This window comes from Clupea harengus, chromosome 23, assembly GCF_900700415.2.
Source record: "Clupea harengus chromosome 23, Ch_v2.0.2, whole genome shotgun sequence".
NCBI lineage: Eukaryota > Metazoa > Chordata > Actinopteri > Clupeiformes > Clupeidae > Clupea > Clupea harengus.
Genome location: NC_045174.1, coordinates 16,718,943 through 16,741,185, shown reverse-complemented (window position 1 = coordinate 16,741,185; position 22,243 = coordinate 16,718,943). Strand labels below are relative to the sequence as shown.

The following is a 22,243-nucleotide window of genomic DNA, read 5'->3' as shown; positions in this document are numbered from 1 at the left end:
AACACACACTCAGAACAAACAAACAAGGAAGCCAAGAGTAGAGGAGGTCCTGGCGCCTCTGGACTGTTTCTCTGCTCTGGGCTGATAAAAGCAGCAGTGCTCTGAACCTCCCCACACCATGTCACACTGATTACACAACACCGCAAGGGGGTAAGCTTTCACACACAGACACACACACACACACATACAGGCACATGCACACGCACGCACACACACACACACACACACACAGAGGACACACTGGAGCCAGCTGATCCTGAAGCGAGGCCTTGAGTGCTTCACGCTCAAGCACTCTGTAAAGGTGGGAGGTTGCGAGGTGTTGCTATGTGAAGAGAGGGAGGCAGGGGAAAGAGAGAATAGAGGGAAAAAAAAGGAAAGTGTTCACGCACACACAGACTCTCATTCTCATTGTCTCCCTCTCCATGAATGGTGACTTGGTACCATTGTTGGCGAGCGGAGCGGCATTGAAATGAGCGATTCTGCACCAGCGGAGTGACCCTCAGATCGGCTCCCACGCAGATGTCCGCACTCCCTCCATGTGCCATCTTCTGGAACATTCCTCTCGGGAGGAATGAGAGATCAGTCCACCTGAGGCACACATTAGCCACCACTCAATGTATATGTTTACTTGCTCTCTCTCTCTCTCTTCCCCTCAGCTCGCCTAGTGTGGGCTGTCAAGGCAACAGAAGAGGTACCTCATATAGAGATCGATCTCAATCAATTATATGAGTTAAAGCAGGCACTCTTGATAGTTTCCACGATGCAGAGTTTGCACATTACTTGTTAGATAGACAGTTCCTCATCACCTCAACTCAAAGATATGGCACTGTGTGTTTCAATAAGTCAAAACATAAAATAAAGGTAAGTACCCCAGATGTCAGTAAACTTCTGTTGGTGTGTATGTGTATGTGTTTGGGACAAGACATGGGTTTACCCACAACTGACATCTTGAAATGCATACCCCCCCCCCCCCCCCCTTCCCTCTAATGAATTCACTCACCACTCTGCAGTGCACAAGTGTGTGTGTGTGTGTGTGTGTTAGAGGCAGTGTGCGTGCTAGCAAGAGGTCTTAATGAGTAGTTAATGGTGTTGAAATGTAGATGCCGGAGGGGAAGGCAGGAAAGACGAGCTGGGCTGAGTGTGTTTAAAGAGCCCACCGAGGGCGTCTAGCCTCTCCCCCAAAAGGACAGTCTGGACCCTGACCCCTTCTGACCTTCACGACTACCCACAACCTCTACGGGGACGTGTCCTGTTAGAGACCTACCCTTGAGTTCTTGCATTTTGACATAATACCAAAGATTTGAGGTGTAGATTAATGGAGTAAAACCACAGACACACAGCTCATTGAAATGAAATTGGATGATTCTGCAAAATGAAGAGGGATACATTTTGGCGCCACTGGTAGGGAGCGTCGACGAGACGACAAACTCGCATGCTACGTCTCTGAGGTAATAAGTCTGCACACACACCAAGATAAACATATGGACGACATATGGTCATATGGACACGTGTGTAAACACACACATACACAGAGTGAGGACCAGGTTGGAAGTGTGTGTCTGTCGTGGGAGTTATGGAGCTGTTGTTCCCCCTGTTCCTACGCTTCCATGTCTCAGCCCCCAGTATCCGCCACCTTCCTTCCTGTGAGCTCCCTGACCCCCCCCCCCCCACCAAAGACCAGAGATGCCCCCCCCACCACCACTTTCCTGAAGAGGACCTCTGAAAAGGAGGAGGACTGCCTCCAAGGCTTATCCTTTCCCCAAGTCTATTTAACACTGTGATACACACACATTCCATTTTCTCAGAAAATGTTAAAGGTAGTATTAAAGACATTTTAAAGGTTATATTGAGTAGACTTTCAGGAATAAAAGTTGGGTAGCACACACTACAGTCCTCCATCTTCATGAAAGGTTAAGGAAAAATTACAGAAGTCTGTCCCCAATTTAAGGGTCTCATTTGATACTTAAAGGGTGTGGCATAGTTTCAGTGGAAATTAATATTAACTTAATTATATTTAAGGGATTATAAGGACTTAATTATAAGAATGAAAAAAGTATGGGGTTAGGTTTCATGCCTCAGTGCTGAGGTTGAATGATAGAATAATATTTTATGACCATTTCTACATTTAGTTTCTTACCAAGGTGGAATGTATATAGGAAGTATATTTAAAAGTGATGATTCTGATCAATGTGCTAAACAAAAACAAGTCAGTTAATCTCACATAAACACATAAAAGCACAATATTCAATGGAAAGACAGGACACTGGAAAACTACACTGACATCAAATGAGACACACAAGTCAGTGATCACCACAAACCTTCAATGCACTCACACAAAACACCCCACCACACACAAACACACACATACATACATATATATATATATACAGTATATAGAGACAGAGATAGATACAGTGCCCTCCACAATTATTGGCACCCCTAGTGAATATGAGCAAAACAGGCTATAAAAAAATATGTCTTTGCTGTTTATCCTCTTGGTCTTTCACTCAAAATATTCACAAAAATCTTGCCTTTTCATTGAAGTAAAACTATTGAAAGAAAAAAAAACTGTTGACATTAAATAAATATTTTTCCCCAAAACATGTGTGCCACAATTATTGGCACCCCTTAATTTAATGTTTTGTGCAGCCTCCCTTTGCCAAGATAATAGCTCTGAGTCTTCTCCTATAATGTGTGATGAGGTTGGTGAACACATGGCACGGGATCTGAGACCATTCCTACATACAGTATCTCTCCAGATCCTTCAGATTCTTAGGTCAACGCTTGTATACTCGGCTTCAGCTCTTCCGACAGATTTTCTATGGGGTTTAGGTCGGGGGACTGTGATGGCCATGGCAAAACCTTTATTCTGTGGTCGGTGAACAATTTTTGTGTTGATTTTGAGGTGTGCTTCGGATCATTGTCCTGCTGGAAGGTCCAACCACGGCCCATTTTAAGCTTCCTAGAGGGGGCTGTTAGGTTTTCATTTAATATCTGCTGGTATTTGATGGAGTTCATGATACCATGTCTCCTAACAAGATGTCGAGGGCCTTTGGAAGCAAAACAGCCCCACAACATCAAAGATCCTCCACCATACTTCACATTGGGTATGGGGGTCTCTTCTGTATGGCTATCTTTCTGTCTACGCCAAACCCACCTTTGATGTTTGTTGCCAAAAAGCTTTATTTTGGTCTCATCTGACCATATAACTCGGTCCCATTGAAAGTCTGACTTACATTTGGCAAACTGTAGGCTCTTTAGTTTGTTGTTGATTGACAGCAGAGGCTTTTTTCTGGCAACCCTCCAAAACAATTTGTGGTGATGGAGGTGGCGTCTGATGGTAGTTCTGGAGAGTTTCTGAACCCAAGACTCAATTTACCTCTGCAATTCTCCAGCTGTGATCCTTGGAGATTCTTTTGCCAGTCGAACCATCCTCCTCACGGTGCGTGGGGTCAATTTACAGATAGGTCCTCTTCCAGGCTGATTCTTAACATCTCCTGTCGCTTTAAACTACTTAATTATTTCCATGATAGTGGAAATGGGTATTTTCAACTCTTTAGAGATTTACTTGTGTCCATTTCTTGATTTGTGCAGCTCCACAACTTTCCGTCGCACATTGTCACTGTGTTCTTGGGTCTTTCCCATAGTGATGAATGACTAATGGAATTTGGCCTGTGTCACCTCATATTTGTTCGCCAGTGGAACAGGAAGTCATGGTTGACCTCTTAAGAGTTCCTTATAAAACAGGTGAACTTAAAAATGTAAAACATGACTGGAAATATACTTCAGTTAGATTTTAATTATAAGATTTTTCTAGGGGTGCCAATAATTGTGGCACACATGTTTTGGGGAAAAATATTTATTTAATGTCAACAGTTTTTTTTTCTTTCAATAATTTTGCTTCAATGAAAAGGTAAGATTTTTGTGAATATTTTGAGTGAAAGACCAAGAGGATAAACAGCAAAGACATATTTTTTATAGCCTGTTTTGCTCATATTCACTAGGGGTGCCAATAATTGTGGAGGGCACTGTATATGGGCTATATATGTATACACGATTTTTAAACTGCATCTCACCAGTACAGAGCTGGCTGAGGCAGCACTGTGTTGACCCATGTGGGGAGGTGCTCTTAGAACTCTATTGGGCCGGAACCATGTGAGGAGGTGCTCTTAGAACTCTACTGGGCCGGAACCATGTGGGGAGGTACTCTTAGAACTCTACTGGGCCGGAACCATGTAAGGAGGTGCTCTTAGAACTGTACTGGGCCGGAACCATGTGAGGAGGTGCTCTTAGAACTGTACTGGGCCGGAACCATGTGAGGAGGTGCTCTTAGAACTGTACTGGGCCGGAACCATGTGGGGAGGTACTCTTAGAACTCTACTGGGCCGGAACCATGTAGGGAGGTGCTCTTAGAACTCTACTGGGCCAGACCCATGTGAGGAGGTGAGGCTGAAGTCTGTGCCGGGTGATCAGAATCAGAATCAGAATTGTATTTATTGCCAAGTAAGTTTACACCTACCTGGAATTTGCTCTGGTGTATAGGATGAGGCTGTTGCAGAGGAACAGTGGGATCTGGAAGGCTACACACACTTAGGGGCGTGGGGCCAAAATCAGCATTGGGATCTTCCATCAGGACCGGCTTCACACACGCAGGAAGTGACCTCTGAGTGAACACAACAAGGAGTGGTGGTGATGGTGATGATGATGATGATGTACATTTTTCATACATAGTGAAAAGTAAACCAACAAGCAAAAAACACATGTAGTAATGGGCCAAGCACAAGCAGAGAGGCACATTTCCAGTATGTTTTAAGTCATTCTTATGATTTTGATAATAATGAGTATGGCCGATGTTTTAAAACTTTAAATCTTTAAATCTATAGGAAATTAGATCATCTATGAGTTCATTTCAACACATGCAGCAAGAGATCAACTATGTGAGGTTTTTCTTTATTCATTCTTGTTATTGAGGTTATATGTCATGATGAATAAGACATGGGCTTCTGTATGTTTCAATGTTTACATCTATAAGAAAAATAAATAATTTACATCAACCCCTGCCCCAATTGGTTTGTTGAAAGCTCAATTTGAGTACATTTGAGTGTCCCACTTTGACAATATGGGTGTTCCACCACCAATGTCCTCTAAAAATATTTGAAGCTTGGTCAACTTAGGTTTGAAGAGGTGTCAATGTTTTTTTTTTTCATTTTAGTTTTTAAACTGTATAAAAGATATGTTAGCTTTTAAAATTTATATTTAGTTGTTTTAGCCTATATGGCATTCAGTTTATAGTAAAAAATGACAGAGAACTTTGAAATTTCCCAAACTGACCCACAGTCTTCCCCAAAGGCTACCTATCGGACATTCCACTCCATAATTTGGGCCTAATAGTCCTAGGCATGTTTTTAAAAACATGTTTTGCAAAGAGACTGGGAACAAACTAACTGCAGCTGAATTGACTGATTTGTTGTGCAGCCTACCCAGTGCAAATCTGGCCCCTAACTAAGTCCCTCCTCCCCTCCCACCCTAACTCAACCAAACCAGTTAGAAAACAGAAGCACGGCATGGCTTTTTTCATCTCCATGGAAACAGCCCCTTTGGGTTCCTTGTGCTCTTTTTGTTTTCTTCTGTTCCGTTTCATGATGATGTATTTTGTTTTGGCATTCCAAAAATCTCATTAAAGAGGTACTCGGAGTGGAGAGAGAGCGGGGGAGGGGAGGGGAAGGGAGGGGAGGGAAGAGCCAAATATCTCGAGATGTGATGCCAAAGAAAAGGCGGACAAAAAAAAACAACAATGTTTAGTCTAATAAAAAAACATGATTAAGAAACATGTTCGCGATGACTTCACAGCCTCTCCCCACAGATGGCGTGTTGTAATGGCTTCACTCCTGCTTGCGTTCGGCCCGGAGTCTCTGCTCTCCTCTCGCTGCCCATGGGAGGCTATCCAGTTGAATGCCCTTTTTGTCGGGAAACACTGGGTCGTTTCTGCTCGCACAGAATAGGCCCGGCCCGGGTAATTTAGTGCCTCTGCCAGGAAGGCTGAGCTCACCCAAATGACAACAATGGCAAACTTTATTGCTTCACCTCAAGGGGTGAACAAAAACTGTCATAGAGGCAGAAATCAAATAGGCCTAGGTTGTTGTTGTTTTTGTTGTTGTTGTTGCTGTTTTCTCCGCATACACTGACATCTCTTAAGCTTGTTTTATCCCTCACTGTCAGGATATGAGGCTCTACCTCATAGTATCGCTAACTCAATAGATGCCATCAAAGTCTATGCTGAAGAATTAATAAACAGGCTGTAATTAATTTGTTTGAAACAGGAACATGTCGAACACTACATCCCTGCTTCAACGTTCCACACTTGTCCATACCATGTTCCATTGAGCATGAGCAAGAAGAGACTAGTTCCCCTGGTGATTACTGCCACCTCCTGGCCAGTGAAGGGACCTGATTGACAACAATTAAAATGTACAGTAAAGGTCTTATCATTTTACTTAGACTTACAACTCTCTCAAACTCGAACAAGCTTTTTCTCTCACTCTCTCAGATAAAAAAGAATAAATTCTACTCGGTATATTTTAGCCAAAAGACAGATGAACACCATGATTGGAAAATGTGCAGAAAATATAGTTCAGAATAACTTTATGACACACTAATTAGGTCAACATGCAAGCATGCCAAATTCCAAACTGGCATGGAAGTGCCTAAGAAATGGTTTCACAGATAGGCTAAGTTTTAACACATAACTTTATCATGAGTGTGTGAGATACAAAAATAAAAACATTTAGTGAATTTGATTTTGGTTTTGGGAATTAAAAAGCGGTTTAGTATTCACACTAATTAGAAGTAGCTCAATTAGACAAAGTTCACCTAAGAATTGACAAGTACCGCATCGTTACTGTCGTAAAAACGTCTTTTTGCTCTTGTCGTCTTTTTGAAATCGCTTCATGGTTTACGATAATATTACGTAAGCGCAGTCTTTCGCCTTTACGGCAGAACGTGGTGGAGGTCAGATATGTTCCTTGCTGTCGGTTTTGAAACATCTCTGGAGATAACTGCATTCCCCGCGTGTTTGTTTGTTTTTGAGTCATTTGAAGGACATTAACATATAGTAAATCGTCTGTTCTTGATCAGGAGATTTGCTGGTAGACCTATAACCTTTCGGTTAACTAAAATTAGCAGTGTGGTAACAGCTAGCTTTCAAGCCTAGCTAGCTAACTCACCATTAAACATGGATAACAACTCGTCCGGTAAAGGAGGATTCGGTGGAATGGGTGGCATGTTTGGTGGAGGAGCTCCTGAATATTCAAATACAGAACTCGCTGGAGTGCCTTGTAAGTACTATTGACTACAATTTGTATTTTAGCACCTACACAAGGGTCTTGAGATCGGCTAGCAGATCATTTAGCTAACAGTACATGACGTCCATGATCACATAACGTTAGTGGACACCCGATAAACCTGATATTTTTAATTATAACCTTTTGGGACATTTTGTTTAATGTCTCTATTATGATTTTTGGTTGTCATAGTGACTGGCATGAGCCCCCTCTCGCCTTATCTCAATGTGGACCCCCGTTACCTGGCGCAGGTAAGTTGTCAAGCAGATGTCAACCCCCATTTTCAACTCGCCATTTTCAATAAAAACAACTTAATAATGTATCTTGCCTGTCAGTTTTGAAATATTATATTCTAACCTCTTGGCTGAATGTTTGTCATTCAAAGGACTCAGATGAATTCATACTGCCTATGGGGGCGAGCAAAACTCGTGGTCGTTTCGAACTGGCTTTCTTCACTATCGGCGGATGCTGCATGACTGGTAAGTCGTCTTAAGAGGCAAGCTGCCGTCGTCATAACGATTTCGTTAGTGCCATGTAGCCGAAATTCTATCCTCAGTGTTGTGCTCGTATTTCCCCTGCAGGTTGCGCATTCGGAGTAGTCAATGGTCTCCGCATGGGTATAACCGAGACCAGAGATATGCCCTGGTCCAAACCACGAAATGTACAGTAAGTGGCTGGGGCTGGGAGACAGACATTATTTTGTTTTACTGTTTGTTGCTGTATTTGCCATGTCTTGTATCCACGTAGCAAGACAGAGGGGCAGACTGAAATGGTTGACAGTTAACCTCTCTTGACCATTTGCTTATCTCCTCTGTTTTGGTAGGATCCTGAACTTGATCACAAGACAGGGAGCATCATGGGCAAACACACTTGGCTCTGTGGGTAAGGACAACATCTCACGGCCTTTTAAAACAAACACACTTGACTGTGGGTAAGGACAACATCTTATGGCCTTTTAAAACAAACACACTTGACTGTGGGTAAGGACAACATCTTATGGACTATTAAAACGAACACACTTGACTGTGGGTAAGGACAACATCTTATGGCCTTTTAAAACAAACACACTTGACTCTGTGGGTAAGGACAACATCTTATGGCCTTTTAAAACCTATTCCATGGAACCTCGGTCATATTAAGGAGAGATGCGTAGAGATTGTCAGTGTTAAAGAATGGATCAAGTTGTTGTAAATAAAATACTTTATTGATCCCCTAAAGGGAAATTGTCAGGTTGCAGGAAATTACATAAAACACAAAAACTCACATAAATTACTTAAGAAACACAATAATGAAGTTTTTGTGTGTCATTATGTGGTGGACTTTCTTCTGGGTGTGATGTTAATTGTGCAATGTCTTTTTTCACTACCTCCACACTGCCAGCCTTGCTGTATAGTGTGTTTGGCGTGGCCATTGAAAAGGTCCGAGGAGCTGAAGATGACATCAACACACTAGCTGCTGGCACTCTCTCAGGAATGCTGTATAAATCCACAAGTGAGTGGCTGTGTATTTAGTGTTCATAGTTTCTTTGGGGATTATGTGGTTAATGTGGGAAAACGTGTGGTGATAAAATACAATGATCAGAGTCAGTCACAGTCCGGTTTGCAGTGCAGTCCATTTATTGTGGAGTGTGTTACCACTGCTAACATGTAGTTGATGTTCTTGTTTAAGTGTTTAAGTCGGTGCTTTTACGTTAGTATTTCTTCACATAGAAATTCAGTTACTGAATAGAATATTTATACTCAACTGTGACTCTTCTGTGTGTGTGTGTGTGTGTGTGTGTGTGTGTGTGTGTTGTAGGCGGTCTCAAAGGTGTTGCCAGAGGAGGCCTCGCAGGCCTGGCTTTGACAGGTCTCTACGCTTTGTACAACAACTGGGATCACCTGAAGGGCTCATCCCCTTCACGCTATTGACCTTCACCCCCAGAGGACACTGGGTTACTAGAGGAATGACTGGCAGGGGGGTGGCCAAGTCACTGACTTTTAAAATGGGACTCCATCCTGGCACCCCCCCCCCACACACACACACACCCAAATACCCATCCCTTCTCCCTCTCCCTTTTCACTCACCCCACCGAGGTGGTCAGGCTCGTTCACCGGGACCAGAAGATCTCTGTTTAGGTTTTACTCAACATATTTATTATTCAGGCAAATCATGCCTAAGGTGAAACGCTGTGGTGATGTTTTTTGTTTTCTTTCCTGAGGCCAAACAAGAAGAAGAAGAATGTAGACATTTAAGGGTGATCTCTGAAGATCAAAGGCACTTTCATAGTCCCGACGTGTCCCATGTCAAACGTACTTGTGCCGTACAATCCTCTCCAATCAGTGTTCACATGAAGGTCATACTCTCTACATCAGTTCTGGCAGAGGTCGTGTCAGAGTTCTAGAACTCTCTATTCTCAGACGACCAAAGGACCTCACTCCGTCAACGGTCTAATATGTAGTGAAGGCCTTTGTGTCGTCAGGACTGTTGGTGTACATGTGTGTCATGAAATGAAGGCTTGTTTGAATCTCAGCGTGAAGACGTGCCCTTGTGGCTAGTCGTGTCCTTGTTGGCCATCGAAAGGCTCTATCCATAAATAAAAAGGTTAAAACTAGTGTCTATTTTAATCATTCTTTTGAGTCAGTAATTTTCAGTGATTTACTGATGTACTGTTTGCTTTGATTAGGTATTACTGCTAAAAGGTTACTAGATTAATGGCTGCGTGAATGGTAGAATGTGTTTTTTTTTTTTTGCTTGGAAAGTTTAGATCCAAAACTGTTTCATCTTAAGATGTAAGTGTTGCTATTTTACCCTCCTTATTGTACCTCTGTAATTAGGTGTGATGTTGCATGTCTAAAATCTGTTCTTTATCACCAAATCTGCAAATTTAGGCATGGTAACGGGGGAAAAAACTAGGTGACAGGGTAATCCCCAAGGACATCAACAAGGTCGAATTCACTTTTAGCTCAACAACTTGTTTTCTCTCGGACTCTCAACCCTATAATAACAAAAAGCGTGCTTGTGTAGGATTTATTCAGGATCAGCCAGCAGTGCTGCTTTTGTAGTTGATGTTCCTGTGACATTGTCACTGATTAACAATGCTATGTTATTCCATGTCGCCATTTTCAGCGGCTTACACCTGATTGATGAACAACTTTTGTGCAAACAACAGTATTTACAGCTTTTCTTTTTCTGCAAGTCCCCCTCAAGAGGGGAGATGCTGTTTTATTATGTTAAGTAGACGACTGAAAATGGTAATGATGTCATATGAGTGCCCATTGTAGGAATGAAAAACAGTCTTAAATATACGAAGCTGCTCTAATATACAGCACACACTTGAACACAGCACACACCTAAACACCGCACACACTTGAACACATGACATTTGCCACATTCGACAGGGAGTTCTCAGACTCATTTGCGGAGTGTCTGCAGCGTCTTAAAACATCTATGACAAAGTAACAGGTACTAATTCGTATGGTACAACAAAAATGTGTTTTGTTATATTTAAACTCACATAAGGCTGTTATGCTAGGTAAACTGTTCTATTTGTCTAGGTGGGACAAGGACAAAACACAAAATCCATATGCTTTGTGTGACCAACGTTTTTCTTTCTTTTTTTTTTTTTTAACCATAGCTTCACCACTACATGGAACTCCCATAGATCTGTATATGTATATGCTGTGAAAACTACCGGCTGGACAGGAATGAGAAGTCATCATCTGGATGTAGAAGCAAGTGTGCTACTCTCCTGTGGTCTGGTAGCTTCCTTAGTTTCTCCTGGAGGGGTTGGTTGACCCTCCTTCACCCCCCCTCCCCTTTGCTCACCAGAGAGAGAGAAAAGAAAGACGGGATAGCGAGCATGTGTGACCACGACAGTATTTTAGCATGTAAATGTGTGTGTGTGGGGGAGGGTGTCATGGTTGTACATGCGTCCCAGGGTCTCAGGCACAGAGAAGCAAAACAGCAGAGCGCAACATAGTCCTACTGGCATCACACTGTAACCGAAGCAACTGTTGCTATGGTGATGTTGGCCCACCCTCCATGCTGAGGACGAGGCGTGGAACGGATGGAGGGAAGAAGGGACCGCACCCGTCACCTCCCCCTAACCAGAGTGCAGGCATAGCTCCCCCTAGTGGCGGGGAGGTTAGAGCCGTGCATTGCAGGCGAAGGGAGAGCGGGAGAGAGAGATGAGTGAGAGGAAATGGATGGAGAAGGGGAGGGGGAATCAGTGCAGGAAGAAATCCCTGATCCTGGTGGCCTCGATCCAGGGGATGTAGGTGCCGGTGCGGGTGAACACACTGGGCTTGTTGTTCACGGTGCAGCCGATCGGGCCGAAGCTCACCACGCCGTGCACCTCCCAACGGTCCCGGCCCAGCTGGCAGAGCAGAGGACCACCAGAGTCACCCTGAGGAGTAGAGGAGAAACATGAGCGGCAGGCCGGAAAGGTGAGTTACCTAGCTAAAGGTAAACTAAGATGAGTGTCAGTCCTTAAAGGTGAGTTACCTAGCTAAAGGTAAACTAAGATGAGTGTCAGTCCTTAAAGGTGAGTTACCTAGCTAAAGGTAAACTAAGATGAGTGTCAGTCCTTAAAAAAAAAAAAAAAAAAAAGATGAAGTCCTTAAAGGTGAGTTACCTAGCTAAAGGTAAACTAAGATGAGTGTCAGTCCTTAAAGGTGAGTTACCAAGCTAAAGGTAAACTAAGATGAGTGTTCTTCCGGAAAGGTGAGTTACCTGGCTAAAGGTAAACTAAGATGAGTGTACTACTGTGCTGTCAGGCTCCTTGTAAGTAACTTTAAGTGTAGCCTACGGCCATGGGTAAAGGCTTAGGCATAGCCCTGTATATCATTTGTCTGTTTGTTTTCTGGTTGTTTGTGAAGGCCCATTATAAATGAAGTGGACCTAAGTGTGCTTTGGCCTATGGCCTGTAATTCACCTGGCAGGCAGCAGGGGGCCCCTCTGTGTCTCTGAACCCTGCGCAGATCATGGAGTCGCGCACACGGTCCCCCCAGAACTTCTTCTGCCGGCATGTCTTGTAGTCGATGATGGGCAGTCGGGCCTGGTTCAGGGCCTCAGCCAGTGACACGTTCTCCTTCCCACCTGAAAGAGAGAAACAGTGGAACAATAGAACGTCAAAGAACAACAGAACATCAAAATGAAAATTAGAAAATAGGGGTCCCCTTTTTTTGGAAACTCCTTTAACGGATTTTAGGTTGATGGTGATGCACCACTGGTTATGACTAAGTGGTATGGGGGAAAAAAAAACTAATCCGGGTGGTTGTCTGTACCCTGTGTCTCCCCTCAGCCAATGATTTGTTCACTACCCTGGACCCCCGTGAAAAACTACCGCTGTGAGGTAGGTGCTGGCTGGTTGTCTGTACCTCACGGCTCAAGGTGACTGGCTTCAGACCTTACTGGTCTAGAGTCATTTGTACACTCTAGGGACTCCTCTACGCTTGTTTTCTGTCCTGATCGTGCAGTCCTGTGAAACCCAGGGGTGCCCTCTTTGTGTTCACTACTGAGCATCCCTGGTCTGGGTTCATGTGTAAACTCTAGGCTCTCTAGAGACAGCTACACATGTTGTGTCACTAATGCTGTGGTGAGAGTACACCGCCTATGCTCAGTACTGTGTATAACTGGTCTAGGTTCATTTGTACAATCTCAGGACTCATGTACACTTGTTCACAGCTGATTCTGTGGCCTTAACAAGACACAAGGTTGGACTGCGTTTGTTCAGTACTCTGCTTTTTTGGTGTGGGTTGGTGTGGCTCCGTACCCCTTGTGTCTCCCCAGCCGGTGACCCAGCAGTAGTGTCCGGGTTTGAGGTTGATCTGCTTGCGCGGCAGGCAGGCGTAGCGGACGAAGTTGCTGGGCTGGATGTCGGTGCCGGCCTTGACTAGGGCAATGTCGTAGTCCAGCTCGCTGTGCGCCGGGTAGCGGAAGTGCTCGTGCCGGTAGATGCGCTTGACGGGGAACATGCGCTCCGCGTTCTCCGAACGTTTCAGCTGGTGCTTCCCCACGACGATGCGCCAGCTCCCAGGATCCTCAGCCTTCCCTCTGTGAAAGAATGGGATGCAAGTCCGTAATCCTCCACTAATCAAAAGTGTGCCTTTTTATATGACTATGGATGTGCCTGCATGCATATGCCTTTTACTTCAAATATGCATGGACATATGTTTATCTGATTGTATGAGTGTGTGTGCAAATGTATTTGTATGAGTATGAATGTGTTTCAAAGTGTCACCTTTTCACCTGTTGCTATGGTGACTTCTCACCTAGCAAGCCCACTCTGTCCTACTACTTCTTTCACTTTTAATGGCACTAATGTATTTCATAATTTTAATTTTAATAAAAATAAGCACTTTGAGCTGCATTGTTTTGTATGAAAGGTGCTATACAAATACAGTTTATTATTATTATTATAAATGATAATGTGAGGTTTAAAACGATTAAAAAGATTTAAAACTGAATTGAATATTATCCTCGGTATTATCTCCTAAACCTGTTGTTGTTTGGTTTGTAATCTACCTCATGTGTAAGTCACTTTGGAGAAGCAGCAGCCAGTTGAATATCTATAAATGTACGAAGATGATTTTAGTGTCCTCTAAGATGAAAGTTGTGGTTCTTACTTCTGGAATGTTTGTGTCGTGGATGTTTGTATGGAAGTATGGAAATGCATGAATGGGTGTGTTAATGAGTATGCATGTGTTTTTGAGCATGTAGGGGTCTGTATATGTGATTAATATTGACGGCGGTTGTAATGGTTCTTACTTCTGAAAGCAGTGAGCAGCTGTGAGCACCCAGTTCTTGTGAATCAGAGTTCCTCCACACACGTGAATGTAGTGCTTACTGCCCCTGGGGCGAACCTGCACAAAGCATACATAACAATAAATATGTAGACAATATAGTCTAAAGAGTAAACATACATCACACGAGAATGTAGTGCTTACTGCTCCTGGGACTAACCTGAACAAAGCATACATAACAATAAATATGTAGACAATATAGTCTACGTACAGAGTAAACATACATCACACCTTACTGCCTCAAGGACGAACCTGCACAAAGCCAGGTAAACATACATCACACTTTATATCCGTTCTTCCACAGCTATATTGTGTCATAAACATCCAGTCCAACACCTTTACCAGAACCCTCTGTTATGAGATGAACAGGTCTGTGCAGATACCATATTCTGGGATTAATTCCCATGATAGATTATTATTTATTGTCCTGTGAGATTTTATAATGTTTGATGCTGTCACAGCAGAGTAGCTTGTGGCATACTCTATTATGTCATAACGTCATTTAAAATATCTTAGACTGTAAAATATCTCATGCTATCGGGGCCATTACCAGTCATGACAACATGACACACATCTTATTAGACACTAACTGTCTTGATGATAATGATGGTGGTTATGTCTATATCATGTTGGAAGTGGCAAAAGTGGTATCTCTTGCTCTGTGTTAAATGGCTGGGCAGGTGGGGATTGGTAGAATGGATGAACGGAGGCTGGAGAGATTAGCGTAGCCTGGAGAGATTAGCGTAGCCTGGACAGATTATCGTAGCCTGGACAGATTAGCATCTGCTTGATTTTTTACCTGCAGTGAGACCTGCCATGGCCAGGAGTGGGGCCTAGCTTCATTGCCAGAGACGATCCGTTCCGCTGTGTTGGGCTTAAAGTGGGACAGGCCGCAGTCCTTGGGCCAGTCTAGGGGCAGAGAAGAGCAGAGAGAGGGCAATTAGGCATGCAGTTCCTGGCGCTGAATCCCACAGAGTGCCTCACTGACAGTGTCAGAAAGAAAACGACTGACAATATGGTGGCCAAGCAATCTAGTAACACTTACAACATGATTTGCGGGGCCAGGCGGCAGTATGTAATGAGTTATATATACCAGGTTGATTGTAGAGCGCAGCTAAATGCTAAGTGAGGTCTTACTACTTGCTCATATTGGCATAATGAAAATAGGTCAAAGTAGAGATGGCTAGGCCAATAAGAATAGGACTCCTGTGACCAAATATGTTCACAAGGAACTGCTCTTATGATGTTTGTAAAATGTCGTTTTTGTGTATATATATATAAAGGATTTGGCTTTGCACTAATGATCCTGTTTTGATCCTGTTTTTTTTTTTACAACAATAGGGTCCCTATACCACATGGTGGCGCCAGAGAGTTCATATGACATTCAGTATTCTAGAACACCCTTAACCATGTGGTAAAAGGTCCCAAGCAAAGCCCTTTGTCTCAGTGGTGCCATGGTGATAGAATGAGCTGCACAGCCCCACACGCTCTGCAGCAATCAAATGTAAAAACAAACAAAACAACAACAACAACAACAACAACAACAACAAAAACAAACGATTAACCCCTGACTGTTCTTCAACTTCTTATGCACTTAAAACCCCTCCTCCCTACTCTGCTACTCCCTAATACTTACTACATACTGAACACCTGAAAAACTGACACTTTGATTCTGCTTTTTTTCCCCTTCATTAAATATTTACTTGTATTGCATCTCACTTCTGCTGTACTTTGGATCATAGCATGGGCCAAATAAAGGTAAAATGAAAATGTAATTCTGTATATCTTGTCAAATTGCAGCATATCCCATGAATGGCAGCAGAAGAAATACAAATGAATTTGATCAGGAGCCGAAGAAGCTTTTTAAATAAGAAGAGATGAAGAACAAGTAAATTGAGATCCAAATTAAAGTGAAAGTAAATGATTTAAATGTATTATTGCAATACTGGATTAGTTTATAACTGACTGAAAACATCCAGCCAAACTGCAGTGGCAACACTGATAGATGACTGATGATAGGTACAGGGTTGTAACTGACTGAAAACATCCAACTAAATTGAACGGATGCTAGATGATAGATGAAGACACACTGAACACGGCTGGACGCCGCTGTGTTTGCTCACCCAGGTGAAGGACCTTGTGCTGGGGGTGCAGGCCGGGGGCGGCGGGGGAGGAGGCCACTTGCAGGAGCAGGGTCGGGAACAGCAGCAGCAGCAGCAGCAGCCGAAGCGGCAGTGGATGGAGGAGACTCCAGGCGTTCATGATCCAGGCTAACAGCTAGCAGCTAACAGCAGCCGCTCTCAAACGCCCAGCATTTATACCCCGATCTGGGCTGGGGCCGGCCTTTGTGCCCCTCCACAGCCCCGGACAAAGAGTGGCCCCACAAAGCAGCCAGCCAACACCAACCCCCCCACCCCCAAAACAAAACTGGATTGTTCTGGTGGGGAGGCTGGTGGAGGTAAGTTGGCCCCAGTGCACGCTGGGAATTCCATCAGCACTTTCATCTCATCCAGACCCGCGCCCCAGTATCTGGATGCAACGCAAAACAAGCTACCCACAGTGCACTGCTCCCTCCTCCTTCTGTCCAAGGTCACGCCACCTCCCTCACCTTTTTTTTGTAGGTCATGAGGGATGACCGTGACCTTGAGGTGACCTTCTTCAGTGTTCCACCCAATCAGGTACACTTGACAACCAGTTTGTTGTGGTGACAGACTTTTGTCAGAATTTTGTATGAAAATGTGATTGATGTTAATAAATGAGCAGACTCCAGTGACAGTGAGATTTAGTTGCTGTTCAAAAAAACAGAAGTGAGGCAAATTATCCTATTCAGGCTGATGTAACTATAAAATACACATAACTATTTGTGACTGTAAAACAAATGTATGAGAGCCTCAGAGTATGGAGCTAAAGCCTGCTAGTACCTGTATGTTCGCATGTTCATAGAGTACATTTAAGCCCCTCCCCCTTCTCATCAACCTGGAAAAACATAAACATGCTTTGTTTACAGTAAGCTTTACATTGTTTGTCCAGTTGGTGTTTAGTCGAGGCACGGCTTTAGTTACAGTAGACTCGTGTAATGATGTGACAACATGTGAAGTGTTGAATAACTATTCTTCGAACTTCCTGTTTTGGTCAAGCTTACAGAGAGGCTCCCTGGACATGCTCTACCCTCTCTTACAAACAGAAAAGAGCTTTGTTGTGCTCTAGCATTATGAACTGTACATGTGAACACACACACACGCATACATACAGACACACACACACGCACACACACACACACAAGGCCACACACCTGTTGTTCAATCCTAGGCCTGCAAGAGAAAGGCCTGTGTGGCCTTTGGGTCCTTTAATGTGCTGAATGCCATCAGGGAATGTGCCGGATCATCCGAATGTTGAAAAGTCGTCATGAAAAGCTGTGGAAATGTCCAGCTGGCAGCAGGGACGGACGAGGCCCAGTTCACTAAGTTTACTAGGGCGCCCAGAGAGAGAGAGAGAGAGAGAGAGAGAGAGAGAGCCCCCTCCATAGCCCATAAACAGCCAACAACCCCTCAGTCACGCTCCAGACCAGCTGATATTTGGTGATAATTCGCCGTTTCCCACAACATACCACAAAAGGACCTTTAAGGTGATTTCACTCTTACCTTTAATGATGTTTGGTGCAAACAAAACAGAGGAGAGATAAGGATTCACGGAAAAACTACATTTCCCATAACCCACTACAGAAGGAGCTTTAAGGTCATCTCAAGGCCCATTTGAAGTCTGGTTCTCATTTGTATATAAAACTAAACAGCCAGGAGAGGGAAGGGTTCACTTTCACAATTTCTGATAACCCGCCACAGTAGCTTTAAGGTGATCTTAGTGACAAAAGGCCCATCAGATCTTATGATCTGAAAAAGATAATCTGATCAGAAGTAAAATGTCTAATGAGAAACTGCATTTTCCAGAACCACATTGGAATGGCAGTGTGTAAAACAGTAATGTACACTCCATCTGTTTGGACCACCTGACAGCATGGCATGTGGTGAGGTGCTCATTCTATTATGAAAACAGACAGTCATTGTGTCCCGTCTGATGTTAGGTACACTGAATATCTGACAAGAAGTGTGGTGCTCACACTGATTTAAATAAAACTCCACGACACAGCTACAACAAGGAATGATTCTGTGAAACCACATTTCCAAGAACAACTACTGAATGGATTGTTATTGACGCGATGTGTTCCGTGATGCACCAAAATCAGCACATGTGGTGAGATATCTCATTCTCTTCTCATTTCCAGGCACAGCCATTGGAAGGAATGATGCCCTTAAACTACATTTCCCAGTATCCACCACAGAAAAGAAGGTTTGGTACATCAAAAGCAGGATATGTAGTGAGATGCCCATTGTGACATGTACAAAAATACAACTCCGAGAACCACAACAGAAGGGGCTTGAGTGTCACTGCAGTATTAGCTTTGGCCCCACATGGAAGAAGTTACGGGTAGGTACATGTGTACACACAAAACATGCCATTATCATTCCCATGCTTGACTGTAAACACTAGCTCTTTTCCAGGTCAAAGGCTGTGACTGCCAATAACACACACTTTATGCACAAGGTGATCAAGTCACACATTTATTTCAACAAATAGTTTATTTAACGTATCACACAATCCAACATGCTAAAATAACGTTTAATCGATCTGTGTGTGTGGGTGTCCATTTTAACACAAGTAATACACATTTAACACATTTAAACAAGGAGTCACAACACCCGTGGTTCGGAATTGAATAAAGTTAGCTTTGGCAAGGAAAAGCTCCCAGAATGCACTCACGGCTGTGAGGGGATCGCCTACTCTAGCCCTTTTGAGGAACGTTTGTCCAGATACCGCAGATGAAAAGCGCTGTCAAGTCTAGGATATAATTTACCAGAATTCTTGAATGGCATGTCAATCAATCAATCAATCAATCAATCAATCAATACCCAGGCTGAGTACAAAGGCAGTTACATTCCCACTCAAAGATGTGTGAGAAAGTGATGGGTTTGGCACAAGGGTCTCCTGCTGCTCCTGAGTTAGTCACTATTTACCTCAGGTGCATCCCCCACTCTGTATATTAAAGGTGGGTGTGATTCTAATCCCATACACTCTGTCAATTAAAGGTGAGGTGGGTGATTCTAATCCCCTACTTTCTGCCAATTAATGGTGTGGTCTGTATTCTAATCCCACATACTTGCTGTCAAATTCAGCTAACTGCTGCTCACCGTCCTCCAGCTTACTGTCCTTTAGGAGCTCAGGGGAGGAGTGCAGCTTTATTGGCTGTTGAGCTCAAATATGATATATCAAAATAAGAGCCTTTCACCAGAATCACTGACTGCATTCTAATAAAAGGATGTAAAACAGCACTACCCTCATAGCGACGACTGACTGACTGACTGGAACTGTGCTGATCGCTAATTTGGAGAGGAGTGAGAGGAGTGTTGTCACCTTATAATCTTACAAAAAAATAAAAGGAAAACAAATAGTACAGTACAAGGACATTCAAGAACAAACCGTGTGGTAACCAGTTCACATCTATGCGTTCAAAGGATGGTCTCAGACCTGCCGGACAGGGCTGTCTCCAGTGCCTACATTGATAACTAGAAAATGAAGGATTTTCAAACTTCTTGCAGTAGGAAATGACCTTGTTTGAACCCCTTTTTAGCACATACACATTGGTGGTTATAGTTAGATGAGTCCCATAGCATTTGTATGAAGAACTTATCCACAATGCATCCACAAATGCACAGTATCCAGTGGGTATAACCACTCATTCATAAATTCATTCACACTGTGACATTAACCTACTGGGACCTTTGCTGCTGAGGTACATTATGGCAAGTACAATAGTCCTTTTTTGCTCTTTGTATCCCATAATTTCATCAGTCCCCCACTGCGCCGGACCTGGAACAGCATCTGGGTCCTCGTAGAGACATCCTCAGTCCGACTTTCCTCTTTTTCTTTCCGTTCTCCTGTGGTCCATCCTCGGAGGCTTTCCCTTCCTCCCCACCGTCTTCCTTAGGGTCACCCTGACCTTTGCCCTCTGGGTCAGCGGTCTCCGTGGCAGTCGACTCCTTGATCTGCAGATCTAGGTGTTTCTGTATGGCCTGACCCAACTCCTCCGGGTCCACGGCCGCCCCGTACACCTCCCACGTCATCCCCTCGTCATCCCACTCCACGTCCCTCATAGGTGACCTCCCTCCGACCCCTCCGACCCCCACACCCCCACCGCCGCTGCTCCCTGGCGCCCCCGTACCCTCCCCTGCATCACTGGACCAGCTGCTGGCTGGAGGCAGGAGCTTGGATGAAGGCACGGTTGGGGAGGTGGGGGGGGCCCCGGAGCCCGTCTGTACCCCCACATCTCGGAACTCGCTGCGGGGCGTCATGGTGCCGACTTCCCTCACCGTCCGCTGCAGTGAGGGCCACAACCGGGGCGCCCCCAACACCGCAGATGCTGCGCCGGAGCTGGAGACGCTGGACGAGTCGCTACCTCGGGGGGTGCAGCTGTGGGCCAGAACACACTGGTCCTGGCTCATCTCACTGGTGGACGACACCAGCGGGGGGAAGGCCAGAGAGCCTGCCGAAAATGATGACCTTTGACTTTCAGTGGCATGAGTCAATGGCGAATGCACTGCAGCATTGTGGAGAGTCGAGTTAGCATTAGTATAGGGGAGGGTTAACGACCCAGAAGTACCCTGCAAAACGCCAACGCAGTCTGTCCTGCAGCCTCTCCCCAGCAGAGGAAAGCCTAAAGAGCTGGGAGCCCGTCTCTCAACACCCACAGTCTCGGGGTCCTCGCTAGCCTCATATGGCTGCCCCTCCGGTGTGGCAGACCTGGGCTCAACGCTAGTGCCTGCCACCCGGCTGACCCCATGCCCCGCGAGGTTGTACCTGCTCGGACACTGTCTCTCCGTCCTCTCCACCTGCTCCACGTGGAGGTCCTTATTGCAGTAGAGGGTGGACGGGTGGAACCCATCCCCTACTAGCCCCAAGTAACCGGGCCTCTCTGGAACAGGTGTTGGTTTAGCGCAAGAGTCCTCCGTGATGCTCCAGGGGCGTCTGGAACCCCCTCTCCAGATCACCGTGTCTGGGCTGCTGCCTCCACTTCCTAGGCTGCTCCTCTCCTGAAGCAGGAGGGGTGAGCCCCCCGACAGGATGCCGAACTTCGAGGCGGACATGTTGACCCCCGACCCCGCCAGGCTGCGGGGCCTCTGTGCGCTGGCGCTCTTGCGGAGGTCAGGGCGGAGCCAGGCCAGCTCCATGCGCTGAGGGGGCCCCGCCACCACGTTCGTGGAGCTCTTCGACAGCGACATGATGGGGGGGTCGCGCTCATCGACGTCCTCGTCGTCATCACTCTCGGGGCCGGAACCACCTAACTCGACGTGGGTGCCACGGGGAAGAAACTTGGACGTGCAGTGGTTACTCTCTGCCATGGTAACCTGGGAATTGCGGTAGAAAAACATGAAACATCACATTGATGGAAATATTTGAACACTCTGTCTCATTCCGGATACTTCCGTCAGTACACTTCAATGTAGTACACTGTACAATATGTACTTACGTGCGTAGTGTGTGAATTTAGATAAGGTATACAATCATTATGTATTCGTCATCTGACTGCCATTGGAAAATAGGTTTGTGTTCCCCCCCTTTCTGCTACGGAGCCAAGATGGCGACTATTGCAGTGTCCAGCGTTTCACTTTCACCTTTTTGACCATAATGAGTACACCCTCATAGTGCACTGCATCCGGGCCATCTGGATTAAAAAATGTGGGAACGTTTGAGTGGGACAACGCTGTGAGGTAACCTAAAACTTCTAACGACTTCTAAAGTCTAACTGAATAAGAAACATTTGTATTCCTTTACTTTAGCTCGTAACCACATATACTCTCTCCTCTAGTTGATTCCACAGCACACCAGCTAGGCCATAAAAAATACAGCTTTTGCTATATGAAAGGTATGACGAGCCATCTCGCACAAATAGAGTTAAAGTTTGATGATGCCGCTTTGTATTTTTTTACTTATCGGAAAAGTTTATGTTTGTTACGTTTTTAAGTTGTTAAGGTTTTTGTGACAGAGTAGCAGAGCATTTCACCGGCC

General features: G+C 44.7%; 3 protein-coding genes across 3 annotated transcripts in view; 1 reads left to right on the top strand and 2 right to left on the bottom strand.

Moving 5' to 3' along the window:
- The first annotated feature begins 6,971 nt into the window (after nucleotides 1-6,971).
- timm23a (translocase of inner mitochondrial membrane 23 homolog a (yeast)) lies at nucleotides 6,972-9,933 on the top strand. Its single transcript, XM_012819115.3, has 7 exons — nucleotides 6,972-7,334; nucleotides 7,533-7,591; nucleotides 7,726-7,819; nucleotides 7,922-8,006; nucleotides 8,164-8,222; nucleotides 8,721-8,831; nucleotides 9,138-9,933. The coding sequence occupies exons 1-7, from the start codon at nucleotides 7,232-7,234 to the stop codon at nucleotides 9,248-9,250; spliced, it is 624 nt and encodes a 207-aa protein (XP_012674569.1). The 5' UTR covers nucleotides 6,972-7,231; the 3' UTR covers nucleotides 9,251-9,933.
- A 568-nt stretch (nucleotides 9,934-10,501) lies between these two features.
- Nucleotides 10,502-16,801, bottom strand: zgc:112285 (uncharacterized protein LOC561476 homolog). The gene is made up of 6 exons (XM_012819063.3): nucleotides 16,249-16,801; nucleotides 14,925-15,034; nucleotides 14,091-14,185; nucleotides 13,096-13,376; nucleotides 12,256-12,419; nucleotides 10,502-11,727 (listed from the first exon to the last, which is right to left on the bottom strand). Exons 1-6 carry the CDS (start codon nucleotides 16,385-16,387, stop codon nucleotides 11,548-11,550), a joined length of 969 nt encoding a protein of 322 aa, XP_012674517.2. The 5' UTR covers nucleotides 16,388-16,801; the 3' UTR covers nucleotides 10,502-11,547.
- A 1,935-nt stretch (nucleotides 16,802-18,736) lies between these two features.
- The window catches only part of LOC122128690, a 3,799-nt gene continuing 292 nt past the window's right edge, over nucleotides 18,737-22,243 (bottom strand). The window contains exon 1 of the mRNA XM_042703218.1: nucleotides 18,737-22,243. This exon is cut by the window's right edge and continues 292 nt beyond it. Within this exon, the coding sequence (XP_042559152.1) occupies nucleotides 20,026-21,606 (1,581 nt within the window). The 5' untranslated portion in view covers nucleotides 21,607-22,243 and the 3' untranslated portion in view covers nucleotides 18,737-20,025.

Excerpts from the sequence above, each read along its gene's own strand:
- timm23a (XM_012819115.3), top strand. The coding sequence starts at position 7,232 with ATGGATAACAACTCGTCCGGTAAAGGAGGATTCGGTGGAATGGGTGGC. Across the intron at positions 7,335-7,532 it reads AGAACTCGCTGGAGTGCCTT|TGACTGGCATGAGCCCCCTC; the intron begins GTAAGTACTATT and ends TGGTTGTCATAG. Across the intron at positions 8,223-8,720 it reads AAACACACTTGGCTCTGTGG|CCTTGCTGTATAGTGTGTTT; the intron begins GTAAGGACAACA and ends CCACACTGCCAG.
- zgc:112285 (XM_012819063.3), bottom strand. The coding sequence starts at position 16,387 with ATGAACGCCTGGAGTCTCCTCCATCCACTGCCGCTTCGGCTGCTGCTG. Across the intron at positions 13,377-14,090 it reads GCTGCTCACTGCTTTCAGAA|AGGGAAGGCTGAGGATCCTG; the intron begins GTAAGAACCATT and ends ATTCTTTCACAG. Across the intron at positions 12,420-13,095 it reads CGGCTGGGGAGACACAAGGG|GTGGGAAGGAGAACGTGTCA; the intron begins GTACGGAGCCAC and ends TCTCTCTTTCAG.